Source organism: Carcharodon carcharias, chromosome 35, assembly GCF_017639515.1.
Source record: "Carcharodon carcharias isolate sCarCar2 chromosome 35, sCarCar2.pri, whole genome shotgun sequence".
In the NCBI taxonomy this organism is placed as follows: domain Eukaryota; kingdom Metazoa; phylum Chordata; class Chondrichthyes; order Lamniformes; family Lamnidae; genus Carcharodon; species Carcharodon carcharias.
Window position 1 is genome coordinate 2,605,730 of NC_054501.1, and position 20,681 is coordinate 2,626,410.

Sequence of the window (20,681 nt, forward strand, 5' to 3'; positions counted from 1 at the left end):
ACAGTACTGGTGGGGACGGGTCTGTCAGTGTACAACACTGGGGTACAGTACTGGTGGGGACGGGTCTGTCACTGTGTAACACTGGTGTACAGTACTGGTGGTGACGGGTCTGTCACTGTGTAACACTGGGCTACATTACTGGTGGGGACGGGTCTGTCACTGTGTAACACTGGGGTACAGTACTGGTGGGGACGGGTCTGTCACTGTATAACACGGGTACAATACTGGTGGGGACGGGTCTGTCACTGTGTAACGCTGGGGTACAGTACTGGTGGGGACGGGTCTGTCACTGTATAACACTGGATTACAGTACTGGTGGGGACAGGTCTGTCACTGTATAACACTGGGGTACAGTACTGGTGGGGACGGGTCTGTCACTGTATAACACTGGGGTACAGTACTGGTGGGGACGGGTCTGTCACTGTATAACACTGGGGTACAGTACTGGTGGGGACGGGTCTGTTACTGTATAACACTGGGGTATAGTACTGGTGGGGACGGGTCTGTCACTGTATAACACTGGGGCACAGTACTGGTGGGGACGGGTCTGTCACTGTGTAACACTGGGGTACAGTACTGGTGGGGACGGGTCTGTCACTGTGTAACACTGGGGTACAGTACTGGTGGGGACAGGTCCGTCACTGTATAACACTGGGGTACCGTACTGGTGGGGACAGGTCTGTCACTGTATAACACTGGGGTACAGTACTGGTGGGGACTGTTCTGTCAAGCTGTTATAAAAAATGTTGTTGGTTGAGGGATAACTATTGGCTCTAGGATGCTGGGGAGAACATCCCCACTGTGCTTCTTCCAGTCGTGGTTGTGGGATTTTACATCCACGGAGAGGGTAGAAGGGGCTTGGGTTTCAACATCTTAAACTGAAAGATGGCACTCCCTCAGTACTGACCCTCCAACAGTGCGGCGCTCCCTCAGTTCTGACCCTCTGACAGTGCGGCGCTCCCTCAGCACTGACCCTCCGACAGTGCGGCACTCCCTCAGTACTGACCCTCCGACAGTGCGGCACTCCCTCAGTACTGACCCTCCGACAGTGCGGCGCTCCCTCAGCGCTGACCCTCCGACAGTGCGGCGCTCCCTCAACGTGGAGTTTGTGAGCGTCAATCTGTGGAGCGGGTGCTCAAACCCACGGGCACAGTTATGTGGTGACATTGAGTCCCTCGGGGACGCGGGCGACACTGACGATGGGGGAAATGTTCAATGTGGTTATGTTGTGGGGTGGGGGGACACGTGCAGCGAGGGATTGGGGTGAGGGGTGGGTGAACCCAGGCAACTTTCCCTGAGCACGAGGGGGTCTGGCTGAGGAGGGAGCAGTGCGGGCAATACATTTGGCCAACCACCCCAAGCGGGTCCTAACCCCTTGCCCACCACCCCTGCCGGTGAGCACACAGGAGCTGCCAAAATCCTAGCCTTCGGGGGTGCCACTGGTGGGCGGGAGAGGGTGGAGGAGCTCAGCAGCCAGGGTCAAAATGAGCAAAGGGTTTAAGCCATGGAAAAGCTGCCTCGGTGAAGACAGCAGGAAAGGAAGGGGTTAAAGTTGAACATGATTGAAAGGAACCTCACAACGGGGATCATCTACAGTCACTTCAGGCAGGCTGGACAAACCCTCGACTGGGTCATTGTCTGATTCACCTCTCCCTCCTTGCACTATTTATATAAACCTGGCCTTTTAAGGCCAGCCCCCTAATTCGGCCAGTGACCCTCCTTCACTGCTGCCTCATTTTAAGGGTTCATGGTGATCTGGCTCCAAATAATTCCTATTTCCCAGCCATTCTTATTTTCAAGTTACAAAAATTCATTTTTTGCAGGCTTGTTTTTAAAAAAGCGTATAAACATGATTAGAAAATTCAGTTCAACCAAAAGTCTGAGGCACTTTGGATATACACGCCCCTCCCTCCCAAACACTCTCAGAGAGCAACTCAGAGACATGCACGCGTCCACACACACAGCGCCCCACACACACACACCCACACACACAGCGCCCCACACCCACACACACACACACACACACAGCGCCACACACACACACACACAGCGCCACACACACACACACACAGCGCCACACACACACACACACACACACACACACAGCGCCCCACACACACACACACACAGCGCCACACACACACACACACACACACACAGCTCCCTCCTCACACACACACACACACACACACACAGCGCCCCACACACACACACACACACACAGCGCCCACACACACACACACACACACACAGCGCCCCACACACACACACACACACACAGCGCCACACACACACACACACACACACACAGCGCCACACACACACACACACACACACACAGCGCCACACACACACACACACACACACACAGCGCCCCACACCCACACACACACACACACACACACACACAGCGCCACACACACACACACACAGCGCCCACACACACACACACACAGCGCCCACACACACACACACACAGCGCCCACACACACACACACACACAGCGCCACACACACACACACACACACACACAGCGCCACACACACACACACACACACACAGCGCCACACACACACACACACACAGCGCCACACACACACACACACACACACACAGCGCCACACACACACACACACACACACACAGCGCCACACACACACACACACACACAGCGCCACACACACACACACACACACAGCGCCACACACACACACACACAGCGCCACACACACACACACACAGCGCCACACACACACACACACACAGCGCCACACACACACACACACAGCGCCACACACACACAGCGCCACACACACACAGCGCCACACACACACAGCGCCACACACACACAGCGCCACACACACACAGCGCCACACACACACAGCGCCACACACACACAGCGCCACACACACACAGCGCCACACACACACAGCGCCACACACACACAGCGCCACACACACACAGCGCCACACACACACAGCGCCACACACACACAGCGCCACACACACACAGCGCCACACACACACAGCGCCACACACACACAGCGCCACACACACACAGCGCCACACACACACAGCGCCACACACACACAGCGCCACACACACACAGCGCCACACACACACAGCGCCACACACACACAGCGCCACACACACACAGCGCCACACACACACAGCGCCACACACACACAGCGCCACACACACACAGCGCCACACACACACAGCGCCACACACACACAGCGCCACACACACACAGCGCCACACACACACAGCGCCACACACACACAGCGCCACACACACACAGCGCCACACACACACAGCGCCACACACACACACACACACAGCGCCACACACACACACACACACACACACACACACAGCGCCACACACACACACACACACACACACACACACAGCGCCACACACACACACAGCGCCACACACACACACAGCGCCACACACACACACAGCGCCACACACACACACACACACACAGCGCCACACACAGCGCCACACACACACACACACACACACCGCCCCACACACACAAATACAATCACTGCTTTGTAAACTTCAGACACAAGTTGCTTGGCAGAACAGGTTTGCTGGGTGGTAGGGGCCTTCTCCACTTCAGTTAACCTGAGCAAGTCCCCGAGCACGAGAGGTTTGCAACTTGGACAGGACGTGTGCAATATTGGAAGTAAGCAGCACTCATTGGGTAAGGCAAGGGAGAATAAGGACACACGGACAGAGGTAACAGAACACAGAGGGAAAGATAGAGAGGGAGACAGACAGACACACATGCAGGCACCAGGCTGACAGAGAGAGAGAGACACGCACACACACTGGACAGAGAGAGACACACATGCAAACACTAGACAGATCAGGGAGAGACACAGACATGGACACCAGATCAAGAGAGGGAAATACACGCGGTCGCCAGACAGAGATTGAGACAGACACGGACACCAGACAGAGAGAGACACACACACACACACACACACACACACACACACACACACAAATAATTGTGTGTGAATCACAGGCCAAGGCACCTCATCGATTTTCACGAAGGAACCGGGGCGGAGTTTGCGATACAGCCTCGGAACTTTTTGCTTGTTGGCAAGTGAAAACCATACCCTGCGCAACATGGTGGCAGCAGCAGCAACAATACCCAGTCACCGACTCTTTCATCAAATGGCCATAACCCACTTGGCCAACAGGGGGCGGGGGTGGGGGGAGGTGGGGGGGAAAGGGGAGGTGGGGCGGGAGGGGAGGGGAGCCAGCCAGTCAGTCAGCAGGCTATCCCTCACTGGGGCAGGGGACCACAGTGGCAAGGGGGTGGGGGGTGGGGGGAGGGGGCACGGGAAGGATAAACAGCCTTCACATTGAAAACAAAAATCAGACAGCAGCTGGTCGAGGGAGCAGCTCAGTTAAAATGTGGCCGGAGGGAGAGGCACACAAGCTTTTTAAAATAAACAAGATACGTGAAGGGGCCAGAAGTGGGTGAAAAGTAACGTCAAGCACCCCAGAGAAGGCAGAGAGTAAACAGCTGGAGAGAGGAATTTCGACCAGAAACACGGAGCACTTGGCGTACGTCGTACAAAAGGTCGGCAGCCTGAAGCCTTGACCGTAAGGCGATAGGTGAGAGGGTCAACGGCCCAGTGGCTGCTTGTTACTAGTTGTTGGATCGCTGCTCCCATGGGCTTTCTCCACACCAACCCCCACCCCCAACACAACGCAACGCAACCCCACCACCACCACCACCTCCCGGCTCGAACCAGAATAACAGACGCCATCAGCTTTGAGTGCTGGCAGGTCCTCTGCGGTTTTATTGCCTACGGTTAAGGGGAGGAGGGCCTCCTCAGGTTTAAACATAACTGGGGTGCAGAGGTGGGTGGGGGGGAGAGAGAGGGAGGGAGGGAGGGAGAGAGAGAGAGAATAGGGAGGGAGGGAGAATAGGGAGGGAGGGACAATAGCGCTGGATGGTGTTCCATTCGAGCAGGGATGGGTGGGGGAGGTGGGTGGATGAGAGCTGGCTGAGTGGGGAAGGGGATACAGCAGGCGGAGAGCTGTGTGGCACAGGGTGTCCAGAGCCCTGGGGGACCCAGGGATGAAGTGGTTGTGAAAGTGGGGCAAGGCAATGGGGCTCCCCGGCTCTGCAAAATAATAATAATAATAATAATAATTAAAATTAAAAAAGAAAAAATCGTGTGCAAAGAGTTGAACCGACTGTTTGCATCGGTGAATTCGCTTGGCGATTGTGCAGGCCATGGTTTCCGCTTCGGTGGGGGGGGGGGGGGGGGGGGTTTACAGGGGGGGAGGGTGAGTCTTCGCACCCTCCTGACACCGCTTCCCGGCACCCTCCCGTGCTCCTAGGCGTGGCCTCCTCCTCCACTGCGTTCTGCGGTGATCTCAAGCGAAGGATGGCTGTTCGGGGGTCACCGGCGACGAGGAACGCTCAGGGAGGGGGTAGGGAGGGAGGGATGTTCTGGAGTCGGGGCTCACGCCCCTCCCTCTCCCTCCGTCAGTCCTCCCCTCCCCTCCCCCCGCCTCAAATATTCTGCTGCTGCTGCTGCAAAACAAAAACAGAACAGAAAAGGTAAAAATAACACAGAGGAGGGGAGGGGAAGTCAACGGGTTGGGCCGATAAAAGGCACAGCCACGAGAGAGGGATAGTGAAGGGAGGGCATGTGAAAACAGGAGAGCGGGGAAAAGAGCGGGGGGAGGGTGGGGCGAAGGGAGGGCGGGGGGGAAGGGAGCGGGGGGAGCACCGGGAAGGGAGCGGAGGGAGCGCGGGGAAGGGAGCGGCGGGTGCGCGGGGGAAGGGAGCGCGGGGGAAGGGAGCGGGGGGAAGGGAGCGGGGGGAAGGGAGTGGGGGGAAGGGAGTGGGGGGAAGGGAGCATGCATGCTGGTGGGGGGGTGCACCCAATAAGTTGGGGGCGGGGGGGAGGAGGCCAAGAGAATGGCAGGAAGAGAGAGAGATGGAGACAGAGGGAGAGTGACAGAGAGACGGGGAGTGACAGAGAGACGGGGAGTGACAGAGAGACGGGGAGTGACAGAGAGACGGGGAGTGACAGAGAGACGGGGAGTGACAGAGAGACGGGGAGTGACAGAGAGACGGGGAGTGACAGAGAGACGGGGAGTGACAGAGAGAGACGGGGAGTGACAGAGAGAGACGGGGAGTGACAGAGAGAGACGGGGAGTGACAGAGAGAGACGGGGAGTGACAGAGAGAGACGGGGAGTGACAGAGAGAGACGGGGAGTGACAGAGAGAGACGGGGAGTGACAGAGAGAGACGGGGAGTGACAGAGAGACGGGGAGGAGGGAGGGAGGGACAGAGAGATGGGGGGAGGGAGAGAGAGATGGTGGGAGGGAGAGAGAGATGGTGGGAGGGAGAGAGAGATGGTGGGAGGGAGAGAGAGATGGTGGGAGGGAGAGAGAGATGGTGGGAGGGAGAGAGAGATGGTGGGAGGGAGAGAGAGATGGTGGGAGGGAGAGAGAGATGGTGGGAGGGAGAGAGAGATGGTGGGAGGGAGAGAGAGATGGTGGGAGGGAGAGAGAGATGGTGGGAGGGAGAGAGAGATGGTGGGAGGGAGAGAGAGATGGTGGGAGGGAGAGACAGGGGGATGGAAAGAAGGTGGGAGGGAGAGGTAGGAAGGAGGGAAACTGACAGGAAGGAGTGATGGAGATATTGGGGAAAGGAGAGACAGAGAGAGGAGGAGAGAGGGAGAGGAGAGAAAAAGGAAAGGGGTGAAGAGAGAGAGGAGAGAGAGAAGGAAAAAGTGTGAACGAGGGAAAGAAAGGACAGAGAAACAAACAATATCTCCAGTGCTGGTCACTGCTTCAGGAAGCCCCACAGCGCCTCACAGCCAATGAAGGAGAGGTGTTTTTTTTAAAGGTTTCTCACAAGTAGAAACGTGAAAGCCAGATTGTGCACAGCAGGATCCCACAAACAACGAGGTGAACTCGGTATCCTTTCCACACACAGAGAGAGAGAGATAGAGCGGGAGACAGAGAGAGAGAGAGAGAGCAGGAGACAGAGAGAGAGAGAGAGAGCGGGAGACAGAGAGAGAGAGAGAGAGCGGGAGACAGAGAGAGAGAGAGAGCGGGAGACAGAGAGAGAGAGAGAGCGGGAGACAGAGAGAGAGAGAGAGCGGGAGACAGAGAGAGAGAGAGAGCGGGAGACAGAGAGAGAGAGAGAGCGGGAGACAGAGAGAGAGAGAGAGCGGGAGACAGAGAGAGAGAGAGAGCGGGAGACAGAGAGAGAGAGAGAGCGGGAGACAGAGAGAGAGAGAGAGCGGGAGACAGAGAGAGAGAGAGAGCGGGAGACAGAGAGAGAGAGAGAGCGGGAGACAGAGAGAGAGAGAGAGAGAGAGAGAGAGCGGGAGACAGAGAGAGAGAGAGAGAGAGAGCGGGAGACAGAGAGAGAGAGAGCGGGAGACAGAGAGAGATTGAGAGAGCGGGAGACAGAGAGAGATTGAGAGGTGGCTCCTGACCTCCAGCAGAAAGCTGGTAGATTTGTCAAGCGCCAGTCACAGCCTCGCCCCGAATCACCACCTGGCTGACGCTGTGCCGCTGACAAGGTGGCATCCTTACCTGCTGGCTGGCTCGGACTGCTCGAGGTTTGCTCTTGGAGTGGGGCTTGCTTCGCCCGTGCCCGTGCCTGGGGTGCTCGGGCTTGGAGTCCTGGTCCTCGAGCCGCTGGGTGAGGGCCAGCTTCTGCTGGATGGCCATCCGCAGCAGGGAGTTCAGTGTCTTCTTCTCATCCTCAGCTGCTGCCAGCTGTCGCTGCATCTCATCCAGCTGTGTGACATACTGATCACATCTGGGGAGAGAGAGAGCGGGAGACAGAGAGGGAGAGAGCGGGAGACAGAGAGGGAGAGAGCGGGAGACAGAGAGGGAGAGAGCGGGAGACAGAGAGGGAGAGAGCGGGAGACAGAGAGGGAGAGAGCGGGAGACAGAGAGGGAGAGAGCGGGAGACAGAGAGGGAGAGAGCGGGAGACAGAGAGGGAGAGAGCGGGAGACAGAGAGGGAGAGAGCGGGAGACAGAGAGGGAGAGAGCGGGAGACAGAGAGGGAGAGAGCGGGAGACAGAGAGGGAGAGAGCGGGAGACAGAGAGGGAGAGAGCGGGAGACAGAGAGGGAGAGAGCGGGAGACAGAGAGGGAGAGAGCGGGAGACAGAGAGGGAGAGAGCGGGAGACAGAGAGGGAGAGAGCGGGAGACAGAGAGGGAGAGAGCGGGAGACAGAGCGGGAGAGAGCGGGAGACAGAGAGGGAGACAGAGAGGGAGAGAGCGGGAGACAGAGAGGGAGAGAGCGGGAGACAGAGAGGGAGAGAGCGGGAGACAGAGAGGGAGAGAGCGGGAGACAGAGAGGGAGAGAGCGGGAGACAGAGAGGGAGAGAGCGGGAGACAGAGCGGGAGAGAGCGGGAGACAGAGCGGGAGAGAGCGGGAGACAGAGAGGGAGAGAGCGGGAGACAGAGAGGGAGAGAGCGGGAGACAGAGAGGGAGAGAGCGCGCGCGAGAGGGAGAGAGCGCGCGCGAGAGGGAGAGAGCGCGCGCGAGAGGGAGAGAGCGCGCGCGAGAGGGAGAGAGCGCGCGCGAGAGGGAGAGAGCGCGCGCGAGAGGGAGAGAGCGCGCGCGAGAGGGAGAGAGCGCGCGCGAGAGGGAGAGAGCGCGCGCGAGAGGGAGAGAGCGCGCGCGAGAGGGAGAGAGCGCGCGCGAGAGGGCGAGAGCGCGCGCGAGAGGGCGAGAGCGCGCGCGAGAGGGCGAGAGCGCGCGCGAGAGGGCGAGAGCGCGCGCGAGAGGGCGAGAGCGCGCGCGAGAGGGCGAGAGCGCGCGCGAGAGGGCGAGAGCGCGCGCGAGAGGGCGAGAGCGCGCGCGAGAGGGCGAGAGCGCGCGCGAGAGGGCGAGAGCGCGCGCGAGAGGGCGAGAGCGCGCGCGAGAGGGCGGGAGACAGAGAGAGAGGGCGGGAGACAGAGAGAGAGGGCGGGAGACAGAGAGAGAGGGCGGGAGACAGAGAGAGAGGGCGGGAGACAGAGAGAGAGGGCGGGAGACAGAGAGAGAGGGCGGGAGACAGAGAGAGAGGGCGGGAGACAGAGAGAGAGGGCGGGAGACAGAGAGAGAGGGCGGGAGACAGAGAGAGAGGGCGGGAGACAGAGAGAGAGGGCGGGAGACAGAGAGAGAGGGCGGGAGACAGAGAGAGAGGGCGGGAGACAGAGAGAGAGGGCGGGAGACAGAGAGAGAGGGCGGGAGACAGAGAGAGAGGGCGGGAGACAGAGAGAGAGGGCGGGAGACAGAGAGAGAGGGCGGGAGACAGAGAGAGAGGGCGGGAGACAGAGAGAGAGGGCGGGAGACAGAGAGAGAGGGCGGGAGACAGAGAGAGAGGGCGGGAGACAGAGAGAGAGGGCGGGAGACAGAGAGAGAGGGCGGGAGACAGAGAGAGAGGGCGGGAGACAGAGAGAGAGGGCGGGAGACAGAGAGAGAGGGCGGGAGACAGAGAGAGAGGGCGGGAGACAGAGAGAGAGGGCGGGAGACAGAGAGAGAGGGCGGGAGACAGAGAGAGAGAGCGTGAGACAGAGAGAGAGAGCGTGAGACAGAGAGAGAGAGCGTGAGACAGAGAGAGAGAGAGAGCGTGAGACAGAGAGAGAGAGAGAGCGTGAGACAGAGAGAGAGAGAGCGTGAGACAGAGAGAGAGAGAGAGCGTGAGACAGAGAGAGAGAGAGCGTGAGACAGAGAGAGAGAGAGAGCGTGAGACAGAGAGAGAGAGAGAGCGTGAGACAGAGAGAGAGAGAGAGCGTGAGACAGAGAGAGAGAGAGAGCGTGAGACAGAGAGAGAGAGAGAGCGTGAGACAGAGAGAGAGAGAGAGCGTGAGACAGAGAGAGAGAGAGAGCGTGAGACAGAGAGAGAGAGAGAGCGTGAGACAGAGAGAGAGAGAGAGCGTGAGACAGAGAGAGAGAGAGAGCGTGAGACAGAGAGAGAGAGAGAGCGTGAGACAGAGAGAGAGAGAGCGTGAGACAGAGAGAGAGAGAGAGCGTGAGACAGAGAGAGAGAGAGAGCGTGAGACAGAGAGAGAGAGAGAGCGTGAGACAGAGAGAGAGAGAGAGCGTGAGACAGAGAGAGAGAGAGAGCGTGAGACAGAGAGAGAGAGAGAGCGTGAGACAGAGAGAGAGAGAGAGCGTGAGACAGAGAGAGAGAGAGAGCGTGAGACAGAGAGAGAGAGAGAGCGTGAGACAGAGAGAGAGAGAGAGCGTGAGACAGAGAGAGAGAGAGAGCGTGAGACAGAGAGAGAGAGAGAGCGTGAGACAGAGAGAGAGAGAGAGCGTGAGACAGAGAGAGAGAGAGAGCCGTGAGACAGAGGAGAGAGAGAGAGAGAGAGAGAGAGCGTGAGACAGAGAGAGAGAGAGAGAGCGTGAGACAGAGAGAGAGAGAGAGCGTGAGACAGAGAGAGAGAGAGAGAGCGTGAGACAGAGAGAGAGAGAGAGCGTGAGACAGAGAGAGAGAGAGAGCGTGAGACAGAGAGAGAGAGAGAGCGTGAGACAGAGAGAGAGAGAGAGCGTGAGACAGAGAGAGACGAGAGAGCGTTGTGTGAGACAGAGAGAGAGAGAGAGCGTGAGACAGAGAGAGAGAGAGAGCGTGAGACAGAGAGAGAGAGGAGCGTGAGACAGAGAGAGAGAGAGAGCGTGAGACAGAGAGAGAGAGAGAGCGTGAGACAGAGAGAGAGAGAGAGCGTGAGACAGAGAGAGAGAGAGAGCGTGAGACAGAGAGAGAGAGAGAGCGTGAGACAGAGAGAGAGAGAGAGCGTGAGACAGAGAGAGAGAGAGAGCGTGAGACAGAGAGAGAGAGAGAGCGTGAGACAGAGAGAGAGAGAGAGCGTGAGACAGAGAGAGAGAGAGAGCGTGAGACAGAGAGAGAGAGAGAGCGTGAGACAGAGAGAGAGAGAGAGCGTGAGACAGAGAGAGAGAGAGAGCGTGAGACAGAGAGAGAGAGAGCGTGAGACAGAGAGAGAGAGAGAGCGTGAGACAGAGAGAGAGAGAGAGCGTGAGACAGAGAGAGAGAGAGAGCGAGACAGAGAGAGAGAGAGAGCGCGAGACAGAGACAGAGACAGAGAGCGAGACAGAGACAGAGAGCGAGACAGAGACAGAGAGCGAGACAGAGAGCGAGACAGAGACAGAGAGCGAGACAGAGACAGAGAGCGAGACAGAGAGCGAGACAGAGAGCAGAGAGCGAGACAGAGAGCGAGACAGAGAGCGAGACAGAGAGCGAGACAGAGACAGAGACAGAGACAGAGACAGAGAGCGAGACAGAGAGCGAGACAGAGAGCGAGACAGAGAGCGAGACAGAGAGCGAGACAGAGAGCGAGACAGAGAGCGAGACAGAGAGCGAGACAGAGAGCGAGACAGAGAGCGAGACAGAGACAGAGACAGAGAGCGAGACAGAGACAGAGACAGAGACAGAGAGCGAGACAGAGACTGAGAGCGAGACAGAGACAGAGAGCGAGACAGAGACAGAGAGCAGAGAGCAGAGACAGAGAGCGAGACAGAGACAGAGAGCGAGACAGAGACAGAGACAGAGACAGAGACAGAGACAGAGAGCGAGACAGAGAGAGAGAGAGAGCGTGAGACAGAGAGAGAGAGAGAGCGTGAGACAGAGAGAGAGAGAGAGCGTGAGACAGAGAGAGAGAGAGAGCGTGAGACAGAGAGAGAGAGAGAGCGTGAGACAGAGAGAGAGAGAGAGCGTGAGACAGAGAGAGAGAGAGAGCGTGAGACAGAGAGAGAGAGAGAGCGTGAGACAGAGAGAGAGAGAGAGCGTGAGACAGAGAGAGAGAGAGAGCGTGAGACAGAGAGAGAGAGAGAGCGTGAGACAGAGAGAGAGAGAGAGCGTGAGACAGAGAGAGAGAGAGAGCGTGAGACAGAGAGAGAGAGAGAGCGTGAGACAGAGAGAGAGAGAGAGCGTGAGACAGAGAGAGAGAGAGAGCGTGAGACAGAGAGAGAGAGAGCGTGAGACAGAGAGAGAGAGAGAGAGCGTGAGACAGAGAGAGAGAGAGAGCGTGAGACAGAGAGAGAGAGAGAGCGTGAGACAGAGAGAGAGAGAGAGAGCGTGAGACAGAGAGAGAGAGAGAGCGTGAGACAGAGAGAGAGAGAGAGCGTGAGACAGAGAGAGAGAGAGAGCGTGAGACAGAGAGAGAGAGAGAGCGGGAGACAGAGAGAGAGAGAGAGCGGGAGACAGAGAGAGAGAGAGAGCGGGAGACAGAGAGAGAGAGAGAGCGGAGACAGAGAGAGAGAGAGAGCGGGAGGCAGAGAGAGAGAGAGAGCGGGAGGCAGAGAGAGAGAGAGAGAGAGCGGAAGGCAGAGAGAGAGAGAGAGAGCGGTAGGCACAGAGAGAGAGAGCGGGATGCAGAGAGAGAGAGAGAGAGCAGGAGGCAGAGAGAGAGAGAGAGCGGAAGGCAGAGAGAGAGAGAGAGAGAGCGGGAGGCAGAGAGAGAGAGAGAGCAGTGAGACGAGACAGAGACAGAGAGAGCGGGAGACAGAGAGAGAGAGAGAGCGGGAGACAGAGAGAGAGAGAGAGAGGATGAGACAGAGAGAGAGAGAGGATGAGACAGAGAGAGAGAGAGGATGAGACAGAGAGAGAGAGAGGATGAGACAGAGAGAGAGAGAGGATGAGACAGAGAGAGAGAGAGAGCGTGAGACAGAGAGAGGAGAGAGAGCGTGAGACAGAGAGAGAGAGAGAGCGTGAGACAGAGAGAAGAGAGAGCTGTGAGACAGAGAGAGAGAGAGAGCGTGAGACAGAGAGAGAGAGAGCGTGAGACAGAGAGAGAGAGAGAGCGTGGAGACAGAGAGAGAGAGAGAGCGTGAGACAGAGAGAGAGAGGAGAGCGTGAGACAGAGAGAGAGAGAGAGCGTGAGACAGAGAGAGAGAGAGAGCGTGAGACAGAGAGAGAGAGAGAGCGTGAGACAGAGAGAGAGAGAGAGCGTGAGACAGAGAGAGAGAGAGGAGCGTGAGACAGAGAGAGAGAGAGAGCGTGAGACAGAGAGAGAGAGAGAGCGTGAGACAGAGAGAGAGAGAGAGCGTGAGACAGAGAGAGAGAGAGAGCGTGAGACAGAGAGAGGAGAGAGCGTGAGACAGAGACGAGAGAGAGCGGGAGACAGAGACGAGAGAGAGCGGGAGACAGAGAGAGAGAGAGAGCGGGAGACAGAGAGCAGAGAGAGCGGGAGACAGAGAGCAGAGAGAGCGGGAGACAGAGAGAGAGAGAGAGCGGGAGACAGAGAGAGAGAGAGAGCGGGAGACAGAGACAGAGAGAGCGGGAGACAGAGAGAGAGAGAGAGCGGGAGACAGAGACAGAGAGAGCGGGAGACAGAGAGAGAGAGAGCGGGAGACAGAGAGAGAGAGAGCGGGAGACAGAGAGAGAGAGAGAGCGGCAGAGAGAGAGAGAGAGAGAGGGGGATTGGAGACAGAGAGAGAGAGAGCGGGATTGGAGACAGAGAGATAGAGAGAGGGGGACAGAGACGAGAGAGAGCGGGAGACAGAGAGAGAGAGAGAGCGGGAGACAGAGAGAGAGAGAGAGCGGGAGACAGAGAGAGAGAGAGAGCGGGAGACAGAGACAGAGAGAGCGGGAGACAGAGACAGAGAGAGCGGGAGACAGAGACAGAGAGAGCGGGAGACAGAGACAGAGAGAGCGGGAGACAGAGACAGAGAGAGCGGAGACAGAGAGCAGAGAGAGCGGGAGACAGAGGACAGAGAGAGCGGGAGACAGAGAGCAGAGAGAGCGGGAGACAGAGACAGAGAGAGCGGGAGACAGAGACAGAGAGAGCGGGAGACAGAGACAGAGAGAGCGGGAGACAGAGACAGAGAGAGCGGGAGACAGAGACAGAGAGAGCGGGAGACAGAGACAGAGAGAGCGGGAGACAGAGACAGAGAGAGCGGGAGACAGAGACAGAGAGAGCGGGAGACAGAGACAGAGAGAGCGGGAGACAGAGACAGAGAGAGCGGGAGACAGAGACAGAGAGAGCGGGAGACAGAGACAGAGAGAGCGGGAGACAGAGACAGAGAGAGCGGGAGACAGAGACAGAGAGAGCGGGAGACAGAGACAGAGAGAGCGGGAGACAGAGACAGAGAGAGCGGGAGACAGAGACAGAGAGAGCGGGAGACAGAGACAGAGAGAGCGGGAGACAGAGACAGAGAGAGCGGGAGACAGAGACAGAGAGAGCGGGAGACAGAGACAGAGAGAGCGGGAGACAGAGACAGAGAGAGCGGGAGACAGAGACAGAGAGAGCGGGAGACAGAGACAGAGAGAGCGGGAGACAGAGACAGAGAGAGCGGGAGACAGAGACAGAGAGAGCGGGAGACAGAGACAGAGAGAGCGGGAGACAGAGACAGAGAGAGCGGGAGACAGAGACAGAGAGAGCGGGAGACAGAGACAGAGAGAGCGGGAGACAGAGACAGAGAGAGCGGGAGACAGAGACAGAGAGAGCGGGAGACAGAGACAGAGAGAGCGGGAGACAGAGACAGAGAGAGCGGGAGACAGAGACAGAGAGAGCGGGAGACAGAGACAGAGAGAGCGGGAGACAGAGACAGAGAGAGCGGGAGACAGAGACAGAGAGAGCGGGAGACAGAGACAGAGAGAGCGGGAGACAGAGACAGAGAGAGCGGGAGACAGAGACAGAGAGAGCGGGAGACAGAGACAGAGAGAGCGGGAGACAGAGACAGAGAGAGCGGGAGACAGAGACAGAGAGAGCGGGAGACAGAGACAGAGAGCGGGAGACAGAGACAGAGAGAGCGGGAGACAGAGACAGAGAGAGCGGGAGACAGAGACAGAGAGAGCGGGAGACAGAGACAGAGAGAGCGGGAGACAGAGACAGAGAGAGCGGGAGACAGAGACAGAGAGAGCGGGAGACAGAGACAGAGAGAGCGGGAGACAGAGACAGAGAGAGCGGGAGACAGAGACAGAGAGAGCGGGAGACAGAGACAGAGAGAGCGGGAGACAGAGACAGAGAGAGCGGGAGACAGAGACAGAGAGAGCGGGAGACAGAGACAGAGAGAGCGGGAGACAGAGACAGAGAGAGCGGGAGACAGAGACAGAGAGAGCGGGAGACAGAGACAGAGAGAGCGGGAGACAGAGACAGAGAGAGCGGGAGACAGAGAGAGAGAGAGCGGGAGACAGAGAGAGAGAGCGGGAGACAGAGAGAGAGAGCGGGAGACAGAGAGAGAGAGCGGGAGACAGAGAGAGAGAGCGGGAGACAGAGAGAGAGAGCGGGAGACAGAGAGAGAGAGAGCGGGAGACAGAGAGAGAGAGAGCGGGAGACAGAGAGAGAGAGCGGGAGACAGAGAGAGAGAGCGGGAGACAGAGAGAGAGAGCGGGAGACAGAGAGAGAGAGCGGGAGACAGAGAGAGAGAGCGGGAGACAGAGAGAGAGAGCGGGAGACAGAGAGAGAGAGAGCGGGAGACAGAGAGAGAGAGAGAGCGGGAGACAGAGAGAGAGAGCGGGAGACAGAGAGAGAGAGCGGGAGACAGAGAGAGAGAGAGAGCGGGAGACAGAGAGAGAGAGAGCGGGAGACAGAGAGAGAGAGAGCGGGAGACAGAGAGAGAGAGAGCGGGAGACAGAGAGAGAGAGAGCGGGAGACAGAGAGAGAGAGAGAACGGGAGACAGAGAGAGAGAGAGAACGGGAGACAGAGAGAGAGAGAGAGGGAGACAGAGAGAGAGAAAGAGCGGGAGAGAGAGAGAGAGCGGAAGACAGAGAGAGAGAGCGAGAGCGGAAGACAGAGAGAGAGAGCGAGAGACGGAGGGAGACAGAGACGGAGGGAGACAGAGACGGAGGGAGACAGAGACGGAGGGTGACAGAGACGGAGGGTGACAGAGACGGAGGGTGACAGAGACGGAGGGTGACAGAGACGGAGGGTGACAGAGACGGAGGGTGACAGAGACGGAGGGTGACAGAGACGGAGGGAGACAGAGACGGAGGGAGACAGAGAGGAGGGAGACAGAGAGGGAGGGAGACAGAGAGGGAGGGAGACAGAGAGGGAGGGAGACAGAGAGGGAGGGAGACAGAGAGGGAGGGAGACAGAGAGGGAGGGAGACAGAGAGGGAGGGAGACAGAGAGGGAGGGAGACAGAGACCGAGATGGAGACAGAGAAGGAGACAGAGGGCAGGGAGAGAGAAGAGGGAGGGGGGAGAGACAGAGAGGAAACGGTTGATCATTTCCAGCAACTACTCCCCATCACCCACTTATTCAGACACACGTCTGAGCGGCCTTTCACCTTATATAAAGATAAAAGCAAAATACTGCGGATGCTGGAAATCGGAAACAAAAACAGAAAATGCCGGAAAGACTCAACAGATCGAGCAGCGCCCGTGGACAGAGAAAAACTGAGTTAACGTTTTGAGTCCGTATGATTCAAAATGGCTGTGAAGAAACGTTTCACCAACTCTCTCCACTGATGCTGTCAGACTTGATGAGTTTTTCCAGAATTTTCTGTTTTTGTTTCAACCTTTTATAAGCTTCATGTTATCCAGATCTTTGCTGGCCCCCTTCTCAGGACTCGCGGACAGTTCTGAACACCATCCTCACCCCCTCGGCCCACGCTCGCTTACCCTCGCTGGACTCAGGACCGGCAAGGCTTCAAATTTAAAACTCTCATCCTTCTTGTCAAATCCCTCCATATCCTCACCCCCTCCCTATCTCCGTAACCTCCTCCAGCTTCTACAACCCTCCCTATCTCTGTAATCTCCTCCAGCCCCTACAACCCTCCCTATCTCTGTAACCTCCTCCAGTCCCTACAACCCTCCCTATCTCTGTAACCTCCTCCAGTCCCTACAACCCTCCCTATCTCTGTAACCTCCTCCAGCCCCTACAACCCTCCCTATCTCTGTAATCTCCTCCAGCCCCAACAACCCTCCCTATCTCTGTAACCTCCTCCAGTCCCTACAACCCTCCCTATCTTGTAACCTCCTACAACCCTCTGAGATCTCTGCACTCCTCCAATTCCGACCTCTCGAGCATCCCCCGATTCCCATCGCTCCACCATTGGCGGCCATGCCTTCAGCTGTCTGGAGGGCCCTGAGCTCTGGAATGCCCTCCCTAAACCTCTCATCTCTCTCTCTCTCTTTCTCCCCCCTTTAAGAGGCTCCTTAAAAACCGACCTCTTTGACCGATCTTGTGGTCACCTGTCCCCAGCAGCTCACTTGGCTGGCGGGGGGGGAAGGGAGGGGTCAAATTCTGGTCTGATGCAAGCAGCCGAGGCGTGCCTTGGGGGCCGTTTTACTCTGGCGGAGGCTAGGCGCTATAGGAATGCAAGGCGAAATGGCAGCTCAGAGAGGACAACTCACGCGCGCAAAGCAAAATAGTTGCAACGAGGCAATCGCGATCTGGAGCGTCCTGTTTCGAAAAGGTGGCAGAGGCAGAATCAGCGGGGATGCTCGAAAGGGGGAACTGGGTATGAGGCGGGTGGGTAGACGTGGGAATGGCGGGGTAGCTCTGCCGAAGGTCCAGCACGGGCCCGACGGGCTGAACGGCCGGCTCCTGCGCTGTTCTGGGACTCACGGAGTGCTTGCTCTCAGGAGTTGCGTCTCACGGCTGGGAATGAACTTTCGCACAGCGGAGTAGGGGGGTGGGGGGTGGGGGTGGTGCTGATGGGTCAGCAGTGCTGAGATAACAAGGCGCTGGCAGCTTTCCTTCTGCTTGGCGTGTCTGGCTGAAGGAAATCGAATTAGAATGAAGTGGAGCGGAAGGCTTCTGGGTCCCATGGCAGTGCATGTTGAACACAGGCTAATCAGCCAAAAAGGAATTTCAAACTAAAGAACGCAGGAGAGAGAGAGAGAGAGAGATTCAAGCCTCTCGCTAAATTTTATGGAGAGAGACAGAGACACAGAGAGAGAGAGAGAGAGAGACAGGGAACAGCAGGAAGAGACAGCACGAGTTAAGCACGTGACTCTGTGCTGTATTTATCCCATTTGAATTCCACCCCGAGCCACATAAGGTTTATTAGGGACCCGCGACCACTAGCTCGGTTTTTAAGGAGCCTTTTAAAGGAGGGGAGAGAGAGAGAGAGAGAGAGGTGGAGGGAGAGAGAGAGAGAGACAGGGAGGCGGAGAGGTTGAGGGAGAGAATTCCAGAGCTCAGGGCCCCCCCCAGGCAGCTGAAGGCACGGCCGCCAATGGTGGAGCGATGGGAATCGGGGGATGCTCGAGAGGCCAGAATTGGGGCAGCGCAGGGATCTCGGAGGGTTGTAGGAGGGAACAGAGATAGGGAGGGTCGTAGCGGCTAGAGGAGGATACAGAGATAGGGAGGGTTGTTGGGGCTGGGGGGAGGTTACAGAGATAGGGAGGGTTGTAGGGGGCTGGAGGAGGTTACAGGGATAGGGAGGGTTGTGGGTGCTAGAGGAGGTTACAGAGATAGGGGGAGGGGGGTTGAGGTCAAGTCTATGGGTGGGATTGGAACCGGAGGTTGGGAATTAAAATGAAAAACGAGGCATCTCCAGGCAGACAGCGAATGTAGGTCAGCGAGCATGGTGAGCCGACGGGTGACAGGGACTTGGTACGTGCTCGGACACGGGTCAGCCAACTGGATGATGAGCTCCTCAAACCGGGGGAGTGGGTGCCAGCTGCATGCTTCGGACTGACCAGCGCCCTCGCGACACTCCACCTCGAGGTTCCGCCTGACCCCAACTCCCATTTGGACCCACTCCCGCAGGACCCCCACTGGCGTCACGGTCGTCCGGGGATGAATATCAGCCGAATGCATGTTCAGCACTGACGCCCGTGTGGTGTGGAACAGCTGGATCGGTCTAACAGAGAAGCAGGGTGGGGGTGGTGGGGTCAGAAATTTGTAACGTTTCGCAGCTCACAAGTCTCCAGCCGTTGCCAGGACGACACTCCCCAGCGACAATGGGGCCGGGGCGTTGTGGGGGCTGGTGGTTGGCATCGACGAGGCACCAGGACGTGGGGTATCGGTGGGGGTCCGATCCGCAGGCGCTGTGCAGGCGTGGTCAAAGGTATCTCCCCCCCACTGCCTACCCCACCCAGCGGAGGGTCGCTACCTGCGTTATTGTCCCACCTCGCGTGGGGTTCGTCCGCGAGGTGTTTGGGGACCTGGTGCTGTTGGCGGGAGGGGGTGGGGGGGGTGGGTGGTGGGGGAGGGGGGTGAAATTAAAAGGGTTTGTGCGGCCTGCATCCGTTACTCATCTCCCATTGCCCCCTCGGGGAGCGGGTAGCGAGCTGCCCTCTCGAGCCGCTGCGGACGGTCTGGTCCCACCCTTCTGCAGCGCTTTGGCGCGACTGGGTGCTTTCGTTGGGGGCCGCTGTAGTTCAGCGGCGGCCGCCTGTCTGCGGGGTCTGGGGTCGCGTGGAAGCCCAGACCGGGTAAGGATGACAGATTTCCTTCTCCTGAAGGGCAGAACCAGATGGAGTTTTTTTTTTAAACCACTATCGATGACAGTTTCAAGGTCACCGCGCCTGAGGTTAGCTTTTAATTTCAGGTTGTTATTTTTTAGTGAATCAATTCAGTGACGATGAACTGGATTTACATTCCACCAGTGGAACCTCCCCAGGGCCTCTGGATTTCTAGTCCAGTAGCGTTAGCACCTCACCACTCTCACCATCTGATGGCTAAAAACCAAATACGCACTTCAAATTATTCCTCCCGTTAGTCACAGCCCTCCTTACCAACCCGAGTTAGCGTACTCCTTCGTTCCATCACCCCAGACACTGAACTGGATCCAGGCATATAAATACTGTGGCTACAAGAGCAGGTCAGAGGCTGGGAATCCTGCTGTGAGTAACTCACCTCCTGACTCCCCCAAAGCCTGTCCCCCATCTACAAGGCACAAGTCAGGAGTGTGATGGGACACTCCCCACTTGCCTGGATGAGTGCAGCTCCCACAACACTCAAGAAGCTCGACACCGTCCAGGACAAAGCAGCCCCGCTTGATCGGCACCCCATCCACAAACATTCACTCCCCCCACCACCAACGCACAGGGGCAGCAGTGTGTGTACCATCTATAAGATGCACTGCAGCAACTCGCCAAGGCTCCTTCGACAGCGCCGCCCAAACCCACCACCTCTACCACCTAGAAGGACAAGGGCAGCAGACACACAGGGAACCCCACCACTTGCAAGTTCCCCTCCGAGCCGCACGCCATACCGACTTGGAAATATATCACCATTCCTTCACTGTCGCTGGGTCAAAATCCTGGAACTCCCTCCCTAACAGCACGATGGGTGTACCTACACCACACGGACAAAATCCTGGAACTCCCTCCCTAACAGCACAGTGGGTGTACCTACACCATACGGGGACAAAATCCTGGAACTCCCTCCCTAACAGCACAGTGGGTGTACCTACACCACACGGGGACAAAATCCTGGAACTCCCTCCCTAACAGCACGGTGGGTGTACAGCAGCGGCTCACCACCACCTTCTCAAATGGCAGTTAATGATGGGCAATAAATGCTGGGCCCGGCCTGTGATGCCACATACCATGAACGAATAAAAAAAAGGACCACCAACAAGCTTGGAATCATACAGCACATGAGAAGGCCATTCAGCCCATCGTGTCTGTGCCAGCTCTTTGAAAGCTATCCAATTAGTCTCACACTATCTCCCCTACTCTGGCTCTTCCCCCCCCCCCATCATCCTGCACATTTTCCCTCTTCCAGTATTTATCCAATCCCCCCCCCACCCTTTTCGAG

At 57.6% G+C, this 20,681-nt stretch overlaps 1 protein-coding gene across 1 annotated transcript in view; it reads right to left on the bottom strand.

Moving 5' to 3' along the window:
* Positions 1–5,310: 5,310 nt before the first annotated feature.
* LOC121272750 (protein bicaudal D homolog 2-like) overlaps positions 5,311–20,681 on the bottom strand; it is an 80,424-nt gene continuing 65,053 nt past the window's right edge. The window contains exons 8-9 of the mRNA XM_041179531.1: positions 7,596–7,824; positions 5,311–5,571 (exon numbers count right to left, since the gene is read on the bottom strand). Coding sequence (XP_041035465.1) covers positions 5,551–5,571; positions 7,596–7,824 — 250 coding nt within the window. The 3' untranslated portion in view covers positions 5,311–5,550. The remainder of the gene's footprint in view (positions 5,572–7,595; positions 7,825–20,681) is intronic.